This window comes from Prosopis cineraria, unplaced genomic scaffold (genome assembly GCF_029017545.1).
Source record: "Prosopis cineraria cultivar Desert tree isolate PC_DT_omini unplaced genomic scaffold, ASM2901754v1 PC7, whole genome shotgun sequence".
Lineage (NCBI taxonomy): Eukaryota > Viridiplantae > Streptophyta > Magnoliopsida > Fabales > Fabaceae > Prosopis > Prosopis cineraria.
Window position 1 is genome coordinate 29328392 of NW_026555338.1, and position 20504 is coordinate 29348895.

The 20504-nt window shown below is 32.6% G+C and overlaps 2 protein-coding genes and 1 pseudogene across 7 annotated transcripts; all 3 read left to right on the forward strand.

Moving 5' to 3' along the window:
- Window positions 1-1563: 1563 nt before the first annotated feature.
- Window positions 1564-4546, forward strand: LOC129316401 (zinc finger protein WIP2-like; annotated as a pseudogene).
- Window positions 4547-8268: 3722 nt separating this feature from the next.
- LOC129314977 (E3 ubiquitin-protein ligase makorin-like) lies at window positions 8269-12037 on the forward strand. The gene is made up of 5 exons (XM_054958467.1): window positions 8269-8464; window positions 9122-9206; window positions 9451-10193; window positions 10546-10615; window positions 11242-12037. The coding sequence occupies exons 1-5, from the start codon at window positions 8454-8456 to the stop codon at window positions 11656-11658; spliced, it is 1326 nt and encodes a 441-aa protein (XP_054814442.1). The 5' UTR covers window positions 8269-8453; the 3' UTR covers window positions 11659-12037.
- A 1919-nt stretch (window positions 12038-13956) lies between these two features.
- LOC129315659 (putative RING-type E3 ubiquitin transferase C3H69) lies at window positions 13957-19751 on the forward strand. Of its 6 annotated transcripts, none has more exons than XM_054959541.1 (9): window positions 13957-14369; window positions 15232-15319; window positions 15418-16235; window positions 16537-16606; window positions 17067-17155; window positions 17272-17332; window positions 18495-18574; window positions 19037-19249; window positions 19479-19751. In XM_054959541.1, the coding sequence occupies exons 1-6, from the start codon at window positions 14359-14361 to the stop codon at window positions 17306-17308; spliced, it is 1113 nt and encodes a 370-aa protein (XP_054815516.1). In that variant the 5' UTR covers window positions 13957-14358; the 3' UTR covers window positions 17309-17332; window positions 18495-18574; window positions 19037-19249; window positions 19479-19751. The 6 variants fall into 6 exon arrangements, with proteins under 6 accessions (XP_054815516.1, XP_054815517.1, XP_054815514.1 ...); XM_054959542.1 differs by lacking the exon at window positions 19479-19751 and adding an exon at window positions 18698-18764 and having other exon boundaries at window positions 19037-19466; XM_054959539.1 differs by lacking the exon at window positions 19479-19751 and having other exon boundaries at window positions 13957-14168; window positions 14275-14369; window positions 19037-19466.
- The last annotated feature ends 753 nt before the right edge of the window (window positions 19752-20504 follow it).

Consider the following 20504-nt stretch of genomic DNA (forward strand, 5'->3'; position numbering starts at 1 on the left):
ATTGGATTGAGGAGAAATAGTATTTATTGACTTGGTCAAGTGTATACAATAACAAGTCATGACCGAAAAACTTGGCTGGAAACTTGACCAAAGTCTAGCAAATCACCCCGTATATATTTGAACTCACATTAGATTTCAACCAAGCCAGCCGGATATCCAGTCAAGAGTTTTGAACGAGTTGACTTGGTTGAATTTTACATTTTCCCCTCCCTTTATAAGCCTAAAATGATCTTATTTTGGGTTTTTAAAAAATATTAATTCATCATATAGTTGTGTTTAATAACTTCGTTTTGTTAGAATGCGTGTGGTTTATACATAAATGTTCAGTTTATCTGTAAATTAATGTATTTTTTATTTAAATATTACTCCTTCCAGCATTACATACATTGATGAATATTTTTATATATTTCAGTTAAATTAAATTGTTTTAATCATAAATGAGTTGATCGCAATTTAATCATTCTTGGACTATTAACTCTTAAATTACTATCTGGACTAGTTCAACAATAGATCAGATTTTTAGTGTGGATTTCTAGTTTTATTTACAGGCAGAGATAATATTAATTGTAGTCGTATTTATAAAAAATTATTATTTTTTATATTTATCTTTACTTTTTTATCGTTATTAAATACTAAAAAATTATTAAAAATAATTTGTTTTGTCTCTATTAAAAAGTAGAGTAAAAATTTATTAAATTTTAAAATAAAATTAATGAGATATATAATTTATTTAATTCTGATGAAATATACTAGAATATAAATACCACTGGGGGAGTATATGATAAATCAACTCAAAACTATTCACTAACCTAGCCCAAACCTTTGCTAGCTAATAAATTACACGGACCACCCCACCATTTTTGTTTAACTCTAAATTTTTTTCTTAGTAGTATAATACTCGTCCGGTAATTAATATAAAGCATTTGGTAGGGTAATAATTATAGTTTTGTAACATTATTTTTATTTAAACTCATTAATTATGAGAAAAAATATAATGTATAATTTAAATTTTTGTAAAATACTAAAATTAAATGTTTATTTTTTAATAAAATTAATTATTTAATCACTTCTCCTTAGTTTTAGGGAGATAATAAAAGATGTTTTATAACAAGAATGAGAGGGATTTGAATCGGGTAAGTGCTACAAATCTATTTATTTAATTGGGCGTCTCACGTGTCACAGTAATGTGAAAAGTGTTCTAACAGCTAAGAGTTGCTTCAAGGAAACTTTGACTACTCGTAGAGAGTAAATAGAATTTAGATTTGTATTTGATGGAGGTGAAGGCGTGTGGTAATGCAGCATACAATTGTTTAGCTTTAAGGGAGACAGCCTGCTAGTCTCGTCTCTGACTCTGCCTTCGCCTTTTACTTTCCCTCTTTATTTCTCTTTTCCCTTCTTGGCTTTCGCTTTTCCCTTTCGTAATCTCTCTCTCTCTCTCTCTCTCTTTCCTTCTTCCCTCGGTAATTCTCTCTCTCTCTCTCTCTCTCTCTCACACCCACTTCTTCCACGCGATATTTATATACACACATATATATAACTCTTACAGCCATTCATCATCACAACTGTTTTCAACCTTCATCATCATCATCATCATGACAGACCCTCATCAGCACTCTAATTTCTTCTCCCAGTGCTTCAACTTCATCCCCCTCCATCCTCACTTTTACTCTTCTAATTCCTACAGCAGTTTCTCCATTCAATTCCCTCCTCCTCCTCCTCCTCCTCCTCCCCCCCCCTCTTCCCCTCCTTCTGTCAGACAAGCTCTTCCTCTGCTGAACAATCTCAGTCTTCTCACCAACCAGTACAAGCAACAAACAAGTGATCAGGAAAAGGAACCATTAATTCTGCTGGACAAAGAGGCATCTGGTCATGATGATGAAACTGTCACTGTTGCTCTGCGCATAGGACTTCCTTCCATGACTACTGGTGCTAATAACAACACTACTACTAAGGCCACTAGCAGTTGCAGCAGTAATACTCAGATTTCAAACTCTTGCTCCTCCATTGAAACCACCACCACGACGATGATCGAGAAAGATGAAGTCGGTGGTGGTGGTGTCGTTTCTGGACACTGCTCTTTTGATCCCTTGAACAAGGGCCAGTACTGGATCCCCACCCCCTCTCAGATTCTCATTGGCCCTACTCAGTTCTCTTGCCCTGTCTGCTCCAAAACCTTCAACAGATACAATAATCTTCAGGTACTCTCCTTCTCCAGTTATTTAGCTAGTTTTTGTTTTCACTGTGAAAAGTTTTGATTATTAATTGTTTGTTCTATACTGTTGTGGATACTGTGATGCGAACTATGTAGTGGTACTTTTCGGCCGTATGTTTACTTTTCTCACATGTTCACGCTTCATAGTCACAACCAGAGAGTTATATTATATATGTTCTCACTGGTAAAGCATTATTGTATATATGCTACAGTTGCGATACAGTACAGTTCCAGGCCATTATTATGGTTTATGCCTTTTTTGCATGTGTGTTTGGTTTTCTTCCATTTCTTGTTTCTTATCTAAACGTGACTATACTGTTTATTTGGTGTCACACACAAACTCAGGCTTTACTTCGATTACGCTTCACAGAAATGGGAATTAGAGTAATTGTTTGAAACGTTTCTTCTGTTTTATATATGGCAAAGAAGATTAATGATAATATTTATACATCGTGCTTGTTTGAAATGTTTACAATCACTACTTCGTGATGCCTTTTTTGTCTTTGAGCTCAATTAACCTGACTTCGTGTGTCTGCAAAAGCCAGTACTGCTACTGCATCTACATGTACAGTGTAGATATTCAAAGGCTTGTGTCTGGAACATGATGAAGTCATTATTATTGAAGCCTATACTCTCATCAAAGTCCAGATCTAGAATACAGAAAAACCTGTTTGGGTTTCCGAACTAGATGAACTTTTTTTCTATACACCGTACGGACTTCAAGTTATTGGTACAAGCTCTTCATGTGAAAATGTGTCATGCGTGCGTCGGCGTACGTGTTTGTAAACATTGATAAATACAACATTACATTTATCTTGACTCATGTACAAGAGCAGACAAAATAATAATAAACCCTTTAATTATGTCTCAAGAATTTCATCAAAAAAAATAAATAAAGAATATTATAGATTAATCAATATGCATTTACATTGGCTCATTTATAAGTCATGTACATACACAGGTCTAGAAAACAATATCTTGTTTATTGGACTCTGTGCATTACCCCTACGTCTCTTATCTTTAAAATATTAGGAAGTAGGTTAGTTTTAATCATTTTGAATTAAATAGCAGGAAAAGAGGCTTAATTTTGTAATTATAATTAATCATTCTCTTAATTATTGGAAGCAATTAATTAGGACTATGAGATATGGTTCAAATAATAGACATTGTTACAAGTCGAAGCTAAGTGAAGACACAAGAACTAAAAAATTTGCCAGCTTATATAAAAACCTCGCCTATAAATCTTAGGAAAGCCAACATATTCTATCCCAGAAACACAGGATCATAAAATTGGAAACGTTCATATGTAATTGAAGAATTGTATTATGTTAATGCTAGCATCTGACAACTTTGGATCTTTAATTTTAAATTATAAGTGAGTTGTTAAGTGCTTAATATGGATTTAGAGATACAAAATTAGAAGTGATCAGTAACAAGAGAGAAATTAAAGTAGACTCTCACTCTACATATAAAGTTACACACACACACAGATATATATATATATATATATATAAATTATTCTCTTATCTCTCTATATTAATGCATGTGTATTACCGCTAGAAACATATATATATGTATATGACTCAATCTTGTACTTGTCTATATGTAAAACCTGTTCTCAGGAGCCATGTGGCTTATGAGCAGCTCATCCTTGTTTGGGTTGATTATCGATCTAACACAAGTTTTGCAGATGCATATGTGGGGGCATGGATCTCAGTACAGAAAGGGACCAGATTCTCTAAGAGGAACACAACCTACGGCAATGCTAAGGCTCCCATGTTTCTGTTGTGCACCAAACTGCAAGCACAACATAGACCACCCAAGAACAAGGCCTCTGAAGGATTTCAGAACCCTGCAAACTCATTACAAGAGGAAGCACGGCACCAAACCCTACATGTGCAGAAATGCAGCAAGGCCTTCGCTGTGAAAGGCGACTGGAGGACCCACGAGAAGAACTGTGGCAAAATATGGTATTGCCTTTGTGGATCTGACTTCAAACACAAGAGGTCTCTCAAGGACCACATTAGGGCTTTCGGCCATGGCCATGCTGGAGCTTCTCCTGCCCTTGATGATCATTCCTTGCAGGAAGAAGATGAAGCCAATTCTGAGATTGAACATGATGCCCACAACTCAATGTAGCGATGATCTTGAAAAGTTCAAGTTGCATGTTTACATGTTTGCTACTGGTCTGAGAGGTTCGTGAGTTTGACTTTTGTGAATAAAAAATGGTTAGTGAGAGAGCTGATTAAGCTGTTGACTCAACTCATAATTGGTCAAAAATTGGATAATATGAAAAAATAGAATCATGTATAATATATATACTTTTAGATATTATATTAGTATTGTCTTTTTATTATTTTGATATCCCTCGCGCCTCTAGCTAGTTTAGTTTCTTCTGCTTAAATATGGCTTTACAGTAGTATGTTTATAATTTGTCGAGCTAAGTGTTGCTTTTTTCTTTTTCTTTGTTTTTTTGGGTGATCACGTAAATGGATAATGTATAATCTAAACATTCTTGAGAAAATATTTATGGCAGATCAATGACTTCTTTTGATTTAGTCAATCAAAATTCAGGAATAAAAAACATTTATGAGCTTTCTTGAAAAAAATGATATCTTATTTTGAAGGGATGAAGAAGGGCATTAATATATTAATTTACCAATTATAAAATATGTAGCTTTTGCCTTTTTTGTGATTTTTAAGGTTATTAAAGGTGTGTTAAGAACCACTTTGGGGGTCAAAACTACATTTTGATCGAAGTAATCCAAAACCATGTTTTATTCCTTGCGTGCTAACGAAATTTCAAACATCCATTAAAGCATTTTCAAACTCAAAGAGTATTATCACATTACATTTATATTCAAGTTTATAGGTAATATATATTCTTTTTCTGATGAAAAATAAGGTCATAAAATTCCACCGATTAAAATATAAATTCAAGGCCAACTGAGAGTGACCTTACTTTTTCCCCTGTTACGTTCCTTCGTTTACTCTAGACATATAACGTTGCAATACTCTATGCAATATTGCTGCTTTGCACATTAACTTTGGTATATATTATTTCTACATATACTACTACCTCCCATTATTATTATAAATCATTTTTTAATGTAACATATTATGCTTAAAGTATTAATTTTTTTCACCTACTAGCTGTAACTGACTGTACAAAAATTTAACCAACGAAACAAATTCCTCTAATTAATAACTTTAATTGAGAGTAATTTTGTAACTTTTTTAAAAAAAAAACTTGACTAAATTGGTTTAATTTACATGGAATTGTTAATAGGTGCTCATCAAAAAGACTGGAAGGAATATTATCCAATATTATTATGAAGTAAGGGGGAACTAAACATAACAAATCAGGAGAAATTTTGAAGTCTAGCAAAGATAGAGGGGAATATATGATAGTATTCAGAGTTAGCTAAACCTTATTGTTGAGGGAGAAATTAAAAAACACACACTACAATATTTTTATTATAAAGAAAATTTCTTGGCTGGTTGTTCTCCATTCATCTTTTTGCATTATTCTTGACTTTCATTTATGATGTAATGACTAATAAGAGAAATGCCATCAATTTTTTTTTTTTGCCTCAAATCTTTAGGGTGTGCTAGTAATAACTTATACTCTGTCTGATTAGAATTATAAAGAATTTTTAATCAAATTATACCACCAATAAATTATTTAATTATATTTTAAATTACACACTTTTTTCTTTTTGTTCTTATTTAACAGAGTGTTTTAATTAAAAAATTATTAATTACATTTCCTAATTAATTTTTTTTGAATAAACCTTATTAATTGTACGTAGAAGATATTTTTAAAGAAATATTTTATAATACTGAACGAAGGAAAGTGGAGAAATGTCTCAGCATTCTTGCTTTTTGTTATTAGGCCAATAGAGAAGTCACGATTGAGAAAATACTGTAGAAGCAAGAGAATTGTTGGATTGTGAGTGGGCTAAGCTAAGGTCTGATATACTGGACGGGCCGAGAAGCCCAAATTCCCTGCCATTAACTTTTTCCGTACAAAGAAAATGATTTTGGGCCATGTTTTTAAATGAAAAATTGAGGTAAGTTATTCACTTGCCTTTATTTGTGGATGGACTCATTTTTTTGTTAATCCTAATGTTGTTGTCTTCATTTCTCGTTCAAAATTTTAAAAATTATATAATTTTTATTTGGTTAAAATTTATATGATACTTGATGAATAGCAAGATATACAATTTTCAAAAGCTTTTACAAAATGCTTTTTCAGTATTTAAACATTACTTATTATGTAGGAAAAGAGAAAAAATGTGGAAATAAAAAAAATTAAGAGACTAAAAAAAATCTGTTAACATATTATTTTATTTATTAAGTGTTTGAAGTTTTTTAATATAAAAAAATTAGGTAAGTTAGATTTTGCAAATTTATTAAGGTTAAGGTTATGATATATTTTTAAACTCAAAAAATGTTCATAAAGATAAATGTTATTGGTCAATTCATTGTCAATTGAATCAAATTTTTTAATAAGAGTTAAAAGTTTTTAATTGAATGGGTCGTAAGACACTCAAAAATAGAGATGAGAAGATAGAGACATCAATAATAAAAACATAAAAATGAAAAGTTAAAAGTGATTGAAATTTTAAATTGACTATAATATAAATGAAATTTTAAATTACAAAAAAATTAATAAGAAATAAATAAATTTGGATTTGGTACTTAAATTTTTGTGCACCTATAAAAGAGATTTGATCCAATTCAATTTTAATTAACCAAAACAAACACATTCATATAAATTCATTAATTCAAATTTCTCATGTTTTTTATTAATATCTTTATGTCTTTTTATCTCTCGTTCTTATTTCTTATCAATTAAAAAAATAAGGGCCTATTATGTAATACATCACTTTTAGATATGTAATACATCACTATTATATAAATTCATTAATTCAAATTTCTCATGTTTTTATTTTTTTTTCAAATATCAACATATCTCTCATTTTCATTTGAAATTTTTTAAACTACCCAAATAAATATTTTTAAATATGTGAATTTTAAACATCAAATTTAAAATGTAATATTTTAAATATAAAATTCATATACAAATCCACATGGATAACAGTCATACACAAGGGGAGATTGCATTAATCCAAGCAGAAGGTGATAATATCTTCAGGTTTTTCAATATGCCAACTATTGAGTAATAGAATAAAAAACAATGAAAAAGGGATGATTATTCACATATGTCAGCTTCCCACGTCAATTATTTTTAATAAAATATAAAATTTGGCTTGATTGAAATTAAGTCCCATGCTTTCATATTAAAAAAAATTAAACTCGATTTGCATCAAATCAATATTTAAATTTATAACATACCAGGAAATACTTTTAAAAGTGTAGCATACGGGGAAATAATTTTTTTTCCTTTTTATAGTACTGCAGTCAATTTGCCCCAAACAACTCCAGGTTTTTATAATTTGCAATTTGCAATTACAATGAATTATTAATTATTAATTAATTAACAAATACTGGTAAACAAAGATAACTATTTATTTTAAATAAACCACTACTTTATTTCTTGAATTAATCAAAAAATCTTCAAAAAATAAATATATGCAAACAGACGGAACAAATTATTATAAAATAAAATTATTCATTTTTATTTTCTTGCCAAGTCGAACTTCGCCACGGTACATTTCATGAAGTCATTATTTGCACCCAAGGCACACTTACCTTCTTACCCATGGAAAACAAAAACAGCCATCGGCAAAAATGTTAACTGTACTTATAAGTTTCATAAAATACATTATACTACATTGAAATTGAAACACATTTTAAAAAATGGAACAATAATTAATCGATATTAATTAACAATCAACGATAATTTAATTAAAACATCTAACATATTTATAATGAATTTTTATGATAAAAGAAAATCGAGTCCTTAATATTTGTGGGCCCCTCAAAGAGCGCGTAGCCTTCCCGCGGAAAGAGCACAATGCGGGGTATTTTCGTAACTTCAGGCAGACAGTGGTGTTATAAGCATATTGGTGTTGGCCTTTGTACGGGATCCTAACCGCCAAAAACCCTCGGGTACCATCTTTCAAATGGGTTACGCTTCGTTTCTTGCTTAGGTCAGGCTGTTAGGCCTTTAATCTGCGAAATTATCGGCCCTTTATACCCATCTTTATCTCCTCAAGGCCTATTCTGATTCTGATTTGCCCAGCACTCGTCCGCTCGCTTTCAGTTGATCGCCATGTCTAAGAGGTAAGAGGTTCAATTTATCTTTTGCTACTTGTTTTATTTGGTCAAATTGTTTATCGTTGTTCGGTTTTATCGATTAATCCTTCGGTTTCTTTTCCTTTCTTTTTTTCTTTTTGTGAATGGGCCTTCAAATTTCGCCTTCCTTTGATGCTGTCTGTCGGTAGTTTGCTTGTTAGCCATTGCTTGGTAATTTATGAATCGGTTTTATCGATTAATCCTCTCTGGAATGAATCTGGATTGGGGATATTTGGGGGCAATGTTCTCCGAATGCTTGACGGAGGATGGATCCCTATCGATTGATATTATGAACGATATTGGAAGTGTTTTGTACAATTATTTGATCGCTTTTCTTCCCCTTTATTTAATTGTATCTGTTAAAAAAAGAGAAGTCTGTTGGGGCATTATCGTGTGTTAATGTATGACCTCATTATTTGGCATGGGTTTACTGCAATTCCACTTTCTTATCGTTGGTTGAAACTTACAACTTATACTATGTTGGAATATTCAGTAGGTTCACAACTGTGAGATTTAATTTGTATGATATCTTGTCATTGTGTTTTGTATAGCTTTCCATTGGAATTTTCGGAGTCCTCTTCAATTATTCATTCCTGTAATTATTATGTGTGTGTGTTCTAATTTTTGTTTTTCTATTCCTCGTAGGGTTTGTAAGTTCTACGCCCGTGGAAAATGTTTCAGAGGGGAGCAATGTGATTATTCTCATGACAAACAGGATACTCCAGTTGATGTATTTTACTGCCTTTCTGGTTTCCTTTACTCTAAAAAGAAGGGATTCTGACTGGATATGAGACGCCACAAAACAAAAATAGTGTCTTCATGCAATTTTTTAATTATCATGTCATATTTGATACATGTCAAACATGTATATCGTATGGTTTCATTTTGAAATTACAGTACTTGATAGCCCACACGGTATGCTTCCCATGAAAAACTTGTATATGTTTCTCACTTGTCTTATTTGCTGAAAGCAGATTTGCGCATTCTATCAGAAAGGACACTGCTCTTATGGTAGTCGATGTAGATATAAACATGTCAAAGCTTCTCAGGCAAGTTCTGCATCATCTTCAGAAAATGGTCGACAGTCTATGTCTTCAAAGTCTGTTATAGATCATACTACTAAAGGAAAATCTAGGTGGATTCCCAAGAGTGCAAATTCTGCAAGTGTTGGTCGTCATAAGCATCCAAATTCTCCAAAGAATGGTGATGTTGGTGAATCTAGTAATGCTGTACATGCAAAGCATAACTTTTGTACATATGCTGCAGCCAACTGCCCCTTAGGGAAAAAATGTCTACACATTCATGGTGACCAGTGTCTGTATTGTAGAAAGTATTGCTTGCATCCTACTGATCAAAGGGAGAGAGACAATCATTTGAATTCTTGTGAGAAAAAAGAAAAATACAATCAGGCATTGAAAGATAGTCAAGATATAGAGTGCAATATTTGCTTGGAGCGTGTTCTTTCAAAGCCTAAAGCATCTGAATGTAAGTTTGGGATGCTTCCTGAATGTGACCATGCGTTCTGCTTATCCTGTATCAGGAATTGGCGTAACAGTGCCTTAGACTCTGAAAAGGACATCTTTAATGCTACTAATAATACAGTGAGGACTTGCCCTGTGTGTCGCAAGCTATCATATTTTGTAATTCCAAGTCCTATATGGTACTCCACAATGGAAGAAAAGCAGGAAATTATCAATAACTACAAGGCAAATTGCAAGTAATTTCTTACCCACTTATCTTCCTTTTCCAACATTAATTTTAAACTTAACTGCGTAATCTCAGTTTCTTTTTAGTTGTGGTAGAGTAATGGGGATTTCTTGTGTAAAATCTTCCCTTCCTCTCTTCACTGCTTTATTCCTTTTCCATCCTCTCTATCCCTCTTGCTCTCGTATGCACACTTTCTTCCCATTATGCATGGGATTTGTTTTTGTATTTACACATGTAGTTCTGGGCACTGTATATTAGGCTTATCTAGGGAACAGTCTGATTATTTGGAACGTTAGGTAAACTTAACAATATATCACTTTAAGCTAGAGTGTTTTCATTGAATGTGATCTTGTCTTGGTCAGGTTGATTGATTGCAAGCATTTTGACTTTGGAAATGGGAACTGTCCATTTGGAGCTAGGTGTTTCTACAAGGTAATAGAATTGTCATCTCTTATGTCTTATCTATGGAAGTTTGATTGTCACGATTGCTGGCAATTGTGTGGAGATCCCTTTGGAAATTTGGCCCTCCTTCCCCCCTTGATGAAATGAACGATAGTGTTTTTAATCTGTTTGTTGCTATCAAAATTCTGTGTGCGCAATTTATCCTATATTGTTTGTGAACATTTTAACATTGATCAATTGTGGTATTTGAATCATGAGTTTATATCATATGGATTAATAATGCCCATCTGAATCAACAACTAAGATTTCGCCCATTACCATTTTCAATTTTTTGTCGGTCTAGGTAAATTTTTCTTGCATGTTCTTGGGTAATCATTTGTTTATGTTATATGATTAGCAATCCTATAGTGTCCTTTATTGTAGTGTGTTCCAGTAAAATGTTAAAATATTTATTTGTAGAAGAGTTCAAAAATAAAAATAAAAACACCACAGCTAAATTCTAACGTTTTATCTCAGTATGGAATCATCCAAAATAGTAACATTGCTCTTTCTTTTTCTTTTTGCTGTGAGTTTGTCTTCATTTCTATGGCCTTTTTATTTGTTAAAAAAGAATAATGTCGTGGTGCCTCTAATTATTTTGATGGTTGGTCTTGCAGCATACCGTGAAGCCTGGCTCGGTGACATGGAGACATGGTAGGCCACCACCTCCTCGCCGCTGCAGAGCAAACAATAAAATGGACATGTGTGACATGATAGAAATGCTCAGTGAATTTGATTTACAAAGTGGAGAATTCTACAACATCATGCGGGACACTGAGTGTTTCGAAGACATGGATCCTTTGGAGATAATGGCTATATCAGATATGCTTGGTTCAGGACCCGGGTTTTTCGGTGACGAAGATTCTGATGATGAAGAAATGGGGTTTTTTGAGATGGGCGCATTATCAGCATCGTTGGAATACCCTTTTGAGGATTTGAACGTTGATGAATTAAAACCTTCGGAAGCAGCATTTTTATCAATGATGATGCGAGCTAACATGGAAGAAGATAGTGAAGAGGAGGAGGATGACTGACTAGTCTTAGCGAGTTTATTTAATGCTCATGATTAGCTAGGTTTTGGAATTGAATGCGTGGCAAGTTGGCAGCTATCTTTTAATTTGGAAAATCTCAGTTGTAACTGAAGGTTCTTGGCTCTTACACTGTAATTTGGATATCTATAGTTCTTTTGGATCCTTTGCCGGTTTGTATAACTGGCTAGTCTCATGCTTTTTTTGAAGATGTGATTTGTGCCAGCCTCTTTCTACAGGTTGAGATTTCATGCGGCAGGGTTCTTTAATCCTCTAAGGTGGGCTTTGGTATGTGAATTTTCAATTTATCTTGTAAAGATGGGTTATTCAAGCAATGCAAACTTGGTTCATATATGAAATGGTTATATTAGGATCACTATGCTTATATCCGGCTCTTGATATAAATTTCTTTTAATTGTTAAATTATGAATAGTTATATTAACAATTTGTTGTAAAATATAAGTTGTTTATTTTTTGTCAAACTATATCCGGTTTTTAGTTTTTTTTAAAAATAATATATTGAAAGAGCAAATTATACAATACATTTTCATTTTTCAACAAGTGTAGTTGAGTCAAGCAATATTTTTAAATTTTATATCAATTGGGACCGGCATATCACCTATTTCACTTTATCAACAGAGATCTTTTGAAACATCACTTCTAAGAAGTTATACTATTTTAAATCTAAAATGGTACTTTTTAAAAACAATCTCAAATTATTACTTTTTCATCAACTGATAAAATATATTTTTCATACAATATATTTGTTAATCAATTTCAAAGTTAAACAATTTATTTTTCATTTTTCAAGTGTAGTTGAGCCAAGCAATATTTTTTTCATTCTATATCACTTGGAACTGGGATATCACCTATTTTACTTTATTAAGTTCAAATTTTCAACAGAAATCGTTTAAAACATCACTTCTAGGAAGTTATACTATTTTAAATCTATAAATAGGATTTTTAAAAACAATTTAAAATTATTATTTTTAATCAATTTCAAGGTTATACAATATATTTTTCATTTTTCAACAAGTGTAGTTGAGTCAAGCAATATTTTTTTTTTATTTTATATCAATTGGGAACGGCATATCACCTATTTCATTTTATTAAGTTTAAATTTTCAACAGAAATCGTTTAAAACATCAGTTTTTAGGAAGTTATATTATTTTAAATCCATAAATGGTATTTTAAAAAAAAAAACTATTTCAAATTATTTTTTTTGATCAATTGATAAAATATACTTTTTAACCAATTTCAAAGTCATACAATATATTTTTCATTTTTCAACAAGTTTAGTTGAGTCAAGCAATATTTTTAAATTTTATACCAATTGAGACCGGCATATCACCTATTTTACTTTATTAAGTTTAAATTTTCAACAGAAATCGCATGAAACATCACTTCTAGGAAGTTATACTGTTAAATCAATAAATGGTATTTTAAAAAAAATAATTTCAAATTATTATTTTTTAATCAATTGATAAAATAATAAAAGTAAAAGAGAAGAGTCAGGTGTGAGTGTGGCAAAAAATTTTATGTTGAAAATACAAAATGACACAAATGAAATGGTGTTTTAAATAACCTGTGCTTACATAAAAAAATAAATAATAATTTAATCAAAAAATAAAATAATTCATAATAAAAAATAGATTTTAAATCCAAAGAAAATGATATATGATGCAGAGCAATATTCATCAAGATCCCAACCTCTTCCTCCAAAATGTATATATATTTCATTATTTATATGTTTTATTTTAAAATGTATATACATACCTAAATACATACACATTATAATTGGAATCGTAAATATGCATAAATCGTAACATAGAATTATGAATTAAAATTTTAAAAATAAAAAATATCACTGGTTCAAGCATCAATTCTACTAATTTAATATCCCTCAAGAGATCCTTTTTTTTTTTGGGGGATAAAAATCCCTGAATAGATATTTAATCCTTCGGTTTTTTCTCATGTCCAAACCGGACGCTAAATCAGTTTCCCATTCAACTAATTGAATCCACTAGTTTGAATGACCTTTCACCAATGAATTTTCGCTTTAAATTTTATATTTTGTATCAGTGTTTTAAAATTTCTGTAAAAAATATAATAATTTTATATTTAATTTACTTCCTCCAGTGCCTATCTCTTCAATAAGGGTTTAGAAATAATTCATTAAGATATATTTAATGAATTATTTCTTAATTCAGTAGCTGATAGTTGGAGAGATCATTTTTGCAATGATCATTGTTGTTGACTTGGTTGTAATTTTGTAAAAATGAACCGCACAGTGCTTGCTGGAGAGAGGAGGCAAGCTCGGACTCGGACGAGTTAACCGAGCTGAAACGGCGCGAGATGGGAAATTGGTTTGTGGTGCTTCAACCATTTTCTGCGACTTGTAGTCACTGAGGCTGTTTTATAGTCACCGTCCAAATCTTCAAGCGAAAATCTATCTTTCCTCATATCTCTAATTTTCTATATTTTTATCCTTCGCCCGCCACACCCCTCTCCTTCAGGTGGGATCCCCATAATACTTGCACTCTTTTTTCTTTCCTTCAACGGTTGCGAACCCATCTAAGAGATTTCTGGATTTTCGTTCTTCTTTCATTTTCTTTTTTACAACCAACAAAAATTGCTTGGAGGTTTAGGGTTTTGATCCTCCCGCCCGCCTCTCTCGATTAATTTATCGGATTTTCTATTCCCACCATGTCTAAGAGGTGAGAACCTTATAGCTGTTAAATGCGTGATTGATTGTTGGGTGTCCATTTTGCGGCCTACGGTTTCTGCCATTCTCGGGATTGTGATGGGGCTATGGTTGTTCTTGTTTCTTTATCCGGTTTAATTTGTGTTATTGGTTCCCTTTATTTTGGGTGCCGGCTGTTTGAAGGAAATTAGAGGAAAAGAAAAAAAACTTTAGTTTTTATTATCGGTTGGGTGGTCTCTCCATATGGAACAAAAGAGCGTGGAAGAATTGAGTATTGAACGTGGAAATTAGGTTGTTTGGCTTCTTGATTGTCAGATGCCGGTAGGCCAGGAAAAGATGCAAAATGGATATGATCTATTCACGAGCAGTTTGTGTTAATATGTTGTGCCGGGAAAATTGACAGTCGATTCTGTGCCCATGAACTATTCAGAAGGCATAAATAATTCTTTTTCTTATTGTTTTTAATTTTGGGAGGCCATCGTTGGATGCAAATAGCAGGAGGTAAAAGTATGGTTTAACTTTTATGTATAATTCCAGCGACTTCGTTCTTATCATTATTGCCCATGAATCTAGAAACTCTTTCTATGTTGCTTGGAAATGTTTAGAACTCTACAAATGGGTGAAATTTGATTATGTTGCTCTGCTTTATGAGTATTTTAGTTGATGTTGGACGCATTTTTCCTATGAATTTATCTTTTAATTAGCACACAGTGTCTTTCTTTGTAGGTTTGAGGCTAAATGCTTCTAATTGTGACCCTGTTTTCTGAAGTTTGGGACAACCAATGTGCTTGTTTCCTGTGTTGAGTTAGTCTGTCGTTTTATTTCAGCTTGCAAATTGTTCTAACTTCTATATTGTTGATTTCTGAATCCTCTAGGGTTCTTTGCAAATTCTTTGCCCACGGAGCATGTTTGAAGGGGGCGCATTGTGAATTTTCTCATGAGTGGAAAGATCCTCCAAATAATGTATCCAATACAAGTTCCTCGCTTTAACGTTTACCTAAAAATATTTAGTGATATAAACTGCTCTTATCTGCTTCTTGTATCTTGTCTTGTTTTGACAGATATGTACATATTATCAGAAAGGAGTCTGTGCCTATGGTAGTCGCTGCAGATACGACCATGTCAAAGCTTCTCATGAACAGTCCTATCATCCATCTTCTTCTGCAAGTGTATGCCCCCTAAATTCAGATTCTTCTATAGTTGGTAGTGCTAGAGTCACGTCAAATGGAGCTGCAACAATTCCTGAGTTGTCTTCCCGCAGTGGACCTTCCTTTCCTATTATTCCTGCATGGAATGGAGAATCTGAGTCACATGTTCCTGATCTTTTTCATGCTTGGAATACAGAATCTGAGTTTCAAGATTTTTCAGAGGATAGTGACGCCAGTGAATCCAGAATTGCAGATCCTTCTGAACGTCCTATCTGTTCATTTGCTGCTGCTGGTAATTGCCCCAGGAAGGAGAAATGCCCTTTTATTCACGGAGACCTGTGTCCTACCTGTGGAAAGCACTGCTTACATCCATTTCGACCTGAAGAAAGAGAGGAACATATTAAGACTTGCGATAAAAAGCAAAAGCATCTTGAGGCATTGAAACAAAGTCAAGAAATTGAATGCAGTGTTTGCCTTGAGCGTGTTCTTTCAAAGCCCACAGCAGCTGAACGTAAGTTTGGGCTACTATCTGAATGTGATCATCCCTTCTGCATATCTTGTATTAGGAATTGGCGTAGTAGTAACCCAACCTTGGGTATGGATGTGAATACCACATTGAGAGCCTGTCCAATCTGTCGCAAGCTCTCTTATTTTGTCATTCCAAGTGTTATTTGGTACTCTACAACAGAAGAAAAACAGGAAATCGTTGACAGCTACAAGGAAAAGCTCAAGTAATTTCTTAACTACTGGCAAATGCTCTCTCTCTCTCTCTCTCTCTCTCTCTCTGTGGCTCTGTATAATTAATCTATGACTGAGATTATTAATCAGATTGGAGCGTTTTTGCTTTGAATCACAATTTTATATTGTTTCATCTATGAGGGTTATTGGTAATTCTACTTCACCAGTTCACCTCTCATTCTTCTCTTTATTGGTATGTATGTGTAGGAAAAGTATGGATTCTACATGATGATTCTTGGTGGAAACATGAATGTCCATATATACATATATGTAACTAATGAATCCCATTTGTAGGTCAATTGATTGCAAGCATTTTGACTTTGGGAATGGAACCTGCCCTTTTGGTACTAGCTGTTTCTACAAGGTAATTTATGAATATTATTAGTTCTATTTTTTGCGTTATCTTTTTGTTTCTTTTTCCCCTAAAAATATGTCATTCAACCTGTATCTTCAGATATGGAGTATTTAGTTTTTATTTTGTTCTAAGACTTAATAGCATTGTTAATTTATCTTTGTGAACAGAGGTCAAATTCAATCTATTTTTCCAAGTAAATCAAATTTTTATTATGATTTATAATACAGCAATAGAATAATTAAATGGTTGATATTTTACCTTCTAATTAGATGATTAATTACATAACTAGATAAAGATATGCAGTTGTATTTGTGGAATATGATTTCTATTTCTCATATTCATCATTCCACTAAAATGCTTAGCTGTTGTCTTGACTTTGACTTGTATTAACGCTGATGCTTAATTAGTGGTTTAAGTGGTGTTTATAAATTGATGGGAGCCTACGTCATCTCTGTTCTCCTTTTTGCAGCATGCTTACCGAGATGGCAGACTTGAGCAGGCAGTTCTGAGGCATCTTGGGGCTGCAGATGGCAACACTGTGATCGCTAAGGACATCAGGTTTGCTCTTTCATTTTATCAATTTGTTTATCTTATTTTCTGCTCTGTTCAACCTTTCGTCTGTTCTTCTACTTCATCTATTTTAAATTTCACTAATTGATGCATGGGGTGGACAGGCTATCAGATTTCCTTGCTAATATGCATCTAAGATGAAGGGTGATGCTCATATTTTCTGATGTAAGTTTCAAAGCTTGTAGTTTCTCTTAGTATAAAAATGATTTCCATTCGTTGATTATGCTTATGATACTTATTTTTTTCATGTCCTGTTTCATCATGGTTCTTGAGGATTTGTGTTTTTCTGCTTCTCACCTGTGGGGATTGGTGGACGATATAAACTTAGAATTGGGAAGTTTTTGACAAAATTGGCAAACCGCTGAAGTAGGACTGTGATAAAATTGTGAATTCAACCTGATCCTTAGAAGGAAGAAAAAAACTGAAATTTTATATCAAATGAATATTAGAAGATTAGAAAAACACTGTAGAATGATAGAAAGAGAAAATGACATTAATTAAAGGAAGAGGGGTGGGGAGGAAGCAGCACTTTTGGCCATTTGATGCAGTTTTTCGGGTTTCTTCCTGACAAGTGAGAATTTTAGAGACAAAAAGACTTTTAGGTCCATTTGGCACTCATAATTTGGCTTTTTAACCACAGAAAAGCAATTGGACCTTCTATGTCCCTATTTTATTGTTACATGTGAATTTTAATTGATTAAATTCAAGGAATTGCAAAAGGAGCCGTTATTTTCATTTTAGCAGGAGGACTTGCGGCAAAAGTTTGCACAATCCAAACAACTAATTTGAGATTCTATGTCATTTCAGTTTTTGATGGAATCAAATTTTTAATTCTGAACTATTATTCTGATTCCATCCTCCGAACCACAAGCTGATAAAAATCAAAAGGGATTTGGAGTTTTGGTCTCTGGCTATCAAGAAAGGAATTAGACAAAACAAGGTCAAATACTTGAGATATAGTTGCGTAGGGTTTGTCCCGAATTATTTGTACTGTTAAATCTAGAATATAGTGATCTTTCAAAGAACTAAATTATTAATCTTCTTTTAGTTGTGTATAGAAATCGAAGCTCTTTCAAATTTGTCTCTTCTTTCTTTAAATGTGTTTTCCCTTTGACTTTAGGATTTTCCCTCAACTCCAACTCCTAAACCGAAAATGTTTTTATCTTAGATGACTGCTTGGTTTAGCCTTCCGCTTACGCATAGGTTGCACTTTGCCTTCAATAACAAATACAAACATCATTTAATTCCAGTAGGTTTTATTAAGGTCTAGAAGTTTTCTTGTTGAACAGTGTTTGTCTTAATCTCTTCACACGTGTTGTCTCTGCAGGATACTTGTATGAGGAAAAACGGATAAGCTTCAATGTGACAGTTCCTTTTTATTCAAGTAGAGCTCTTCTTGTTTTCATGGTTGGTGCTTCTGCAGTAAATTGGATATTATTAATTGCTTTTTTGATTTATAATTCATGCTGAAACCGAGTTTTAATTCCATTCTCTTAAATTTCATGTCCGTAATTTTGCCTGTGAAAAAAGTTTCACTTGGATGCAAGACAGTCTCTGAGTAACAATATACTGTGATCATTTACCAAATCCCGGTATGGTAAGGATCATTTTTTTCTTTCTACAAGATTTTGCTGAAGCTATCTACACGATTGCTATGTGGACAACTTTGAACATGCACCTAATTCTCAGATGGAAATATGACATGTGGACACCTGTGACAATTTAACTCTAGCTTACTAATTGTTTAGCAAATTCTCCTCATGTAAAGAGGACATTCCAGTTTGTTGGATGTTTAGGACTGAAATTACTTTCAGCCGTGCAAAAAATAACAGAGATTTCTGACTTGAATGTTGTATTGTGAATTTCCAGAAGCATCAGTGAAAGGGCAACACCAGTGCATTGTGTGGGCAGCGTAATAAAGTGCACCATATATTGTGTGATTATGAACAGAAGGACGTGGAATGCCGACTGTAATCTCAATAAGCTCTCAAAAGAGCGCATCATACAGAATTGGAAGTGTGTGTTTTTGGTGATGGTGGTGTTATAAACTTGACGTGTCCACATTCTTTGTTCAACCCATCAGTGAGTGTGGCTTGGAAAATAAGCACTGTGTGGCTCATTTATTGATTGGGTTTGGAAGTGCTATATATGCAATAACTAATGATTTTGGGTGATGAATGATGTTCTGCAGTTATTAGCATCCTTCAGTTACTTATTCTTAAAAAATTCGTATGCTCATTTATACTCTATAACAATAGATTGCTTTTGTTGCTGTTTGATTCTGCAACATTACATTATACTTCTTTTGCAGCACGCTAGCACCTTTGCAAGGCTTCTATCATGCTAATATTGGAGGAATTTTTCTCTTTGGTTGGCTAGAGACGGGATTGGAGAAGATACTTTATTTCCTTCTTCTTCTTGTTTTCTTTTTTGGTGGATACTTTTTTGTTCAAAGTAGTTAATATTTGATATAGAAAATGTCAGTGGCAGATAAGAGATTTTCAATACATGAAAGTAGTGCTGTCCATTTAAACTAGGACAGATGGTTAGACTATTGCAAAATACAATCATAGATGAAAATAAATAGTTATAGTATAATTTATTAATTTCATAGTGTATGTTTTAAAATTATATATTTAATTTTATAATGTGATAAATTTTTTGTTAAAGGAGAGAGGAAGATAAGTCAATTTTTTAATATCAAGAGTAGTTTGATAGCTAACTGAGGTGAGGGAATCAACTTTCCTCAGTTGCCTCTCCTCTCCAAAAACTTCAACCAAACACATCTTTAAGGGTGGAAAGAAATTTCAAATAGAAAATTTAGGGATAGAAGATTTAGTTTGGCCCTTCCAAATGAAGGCAACAAATTCTGTCAGGATGAGTAAAAAGAATGTATATTAGGCTTTTCGTGACTCCCGTGTAAACAAGTTGTGGCAAAGCATGTGAGCATGTCGACTTGATTTGATACATTATTGGGAGAATTTCAACTAATGATGACAGATGTGATTTAATTATTCATAAGTTTTAAAAAATTTTAAAACTTTAGTTCAATTCAAAAAGATTAAAATAAAAATAATTTTAATAATAAAAAAATTAAAATATTTTTTACTTATTAATTTTGTTCAAAATATAAAATTATTAGTTGTCAATTTTCTTACTTCATTTATTAATTTATCAATATGAGTTGTAAATTACATGATTTGTTATAAATTACATGACTTGACATCTGAATAATCATATAAGATTTAAACATCAATTGTCCAATCATTTTTACTGACAAGCAATAATAACAGTTGTTAATTTGTTAATTTTACTTATTAATATACTAATATTAATT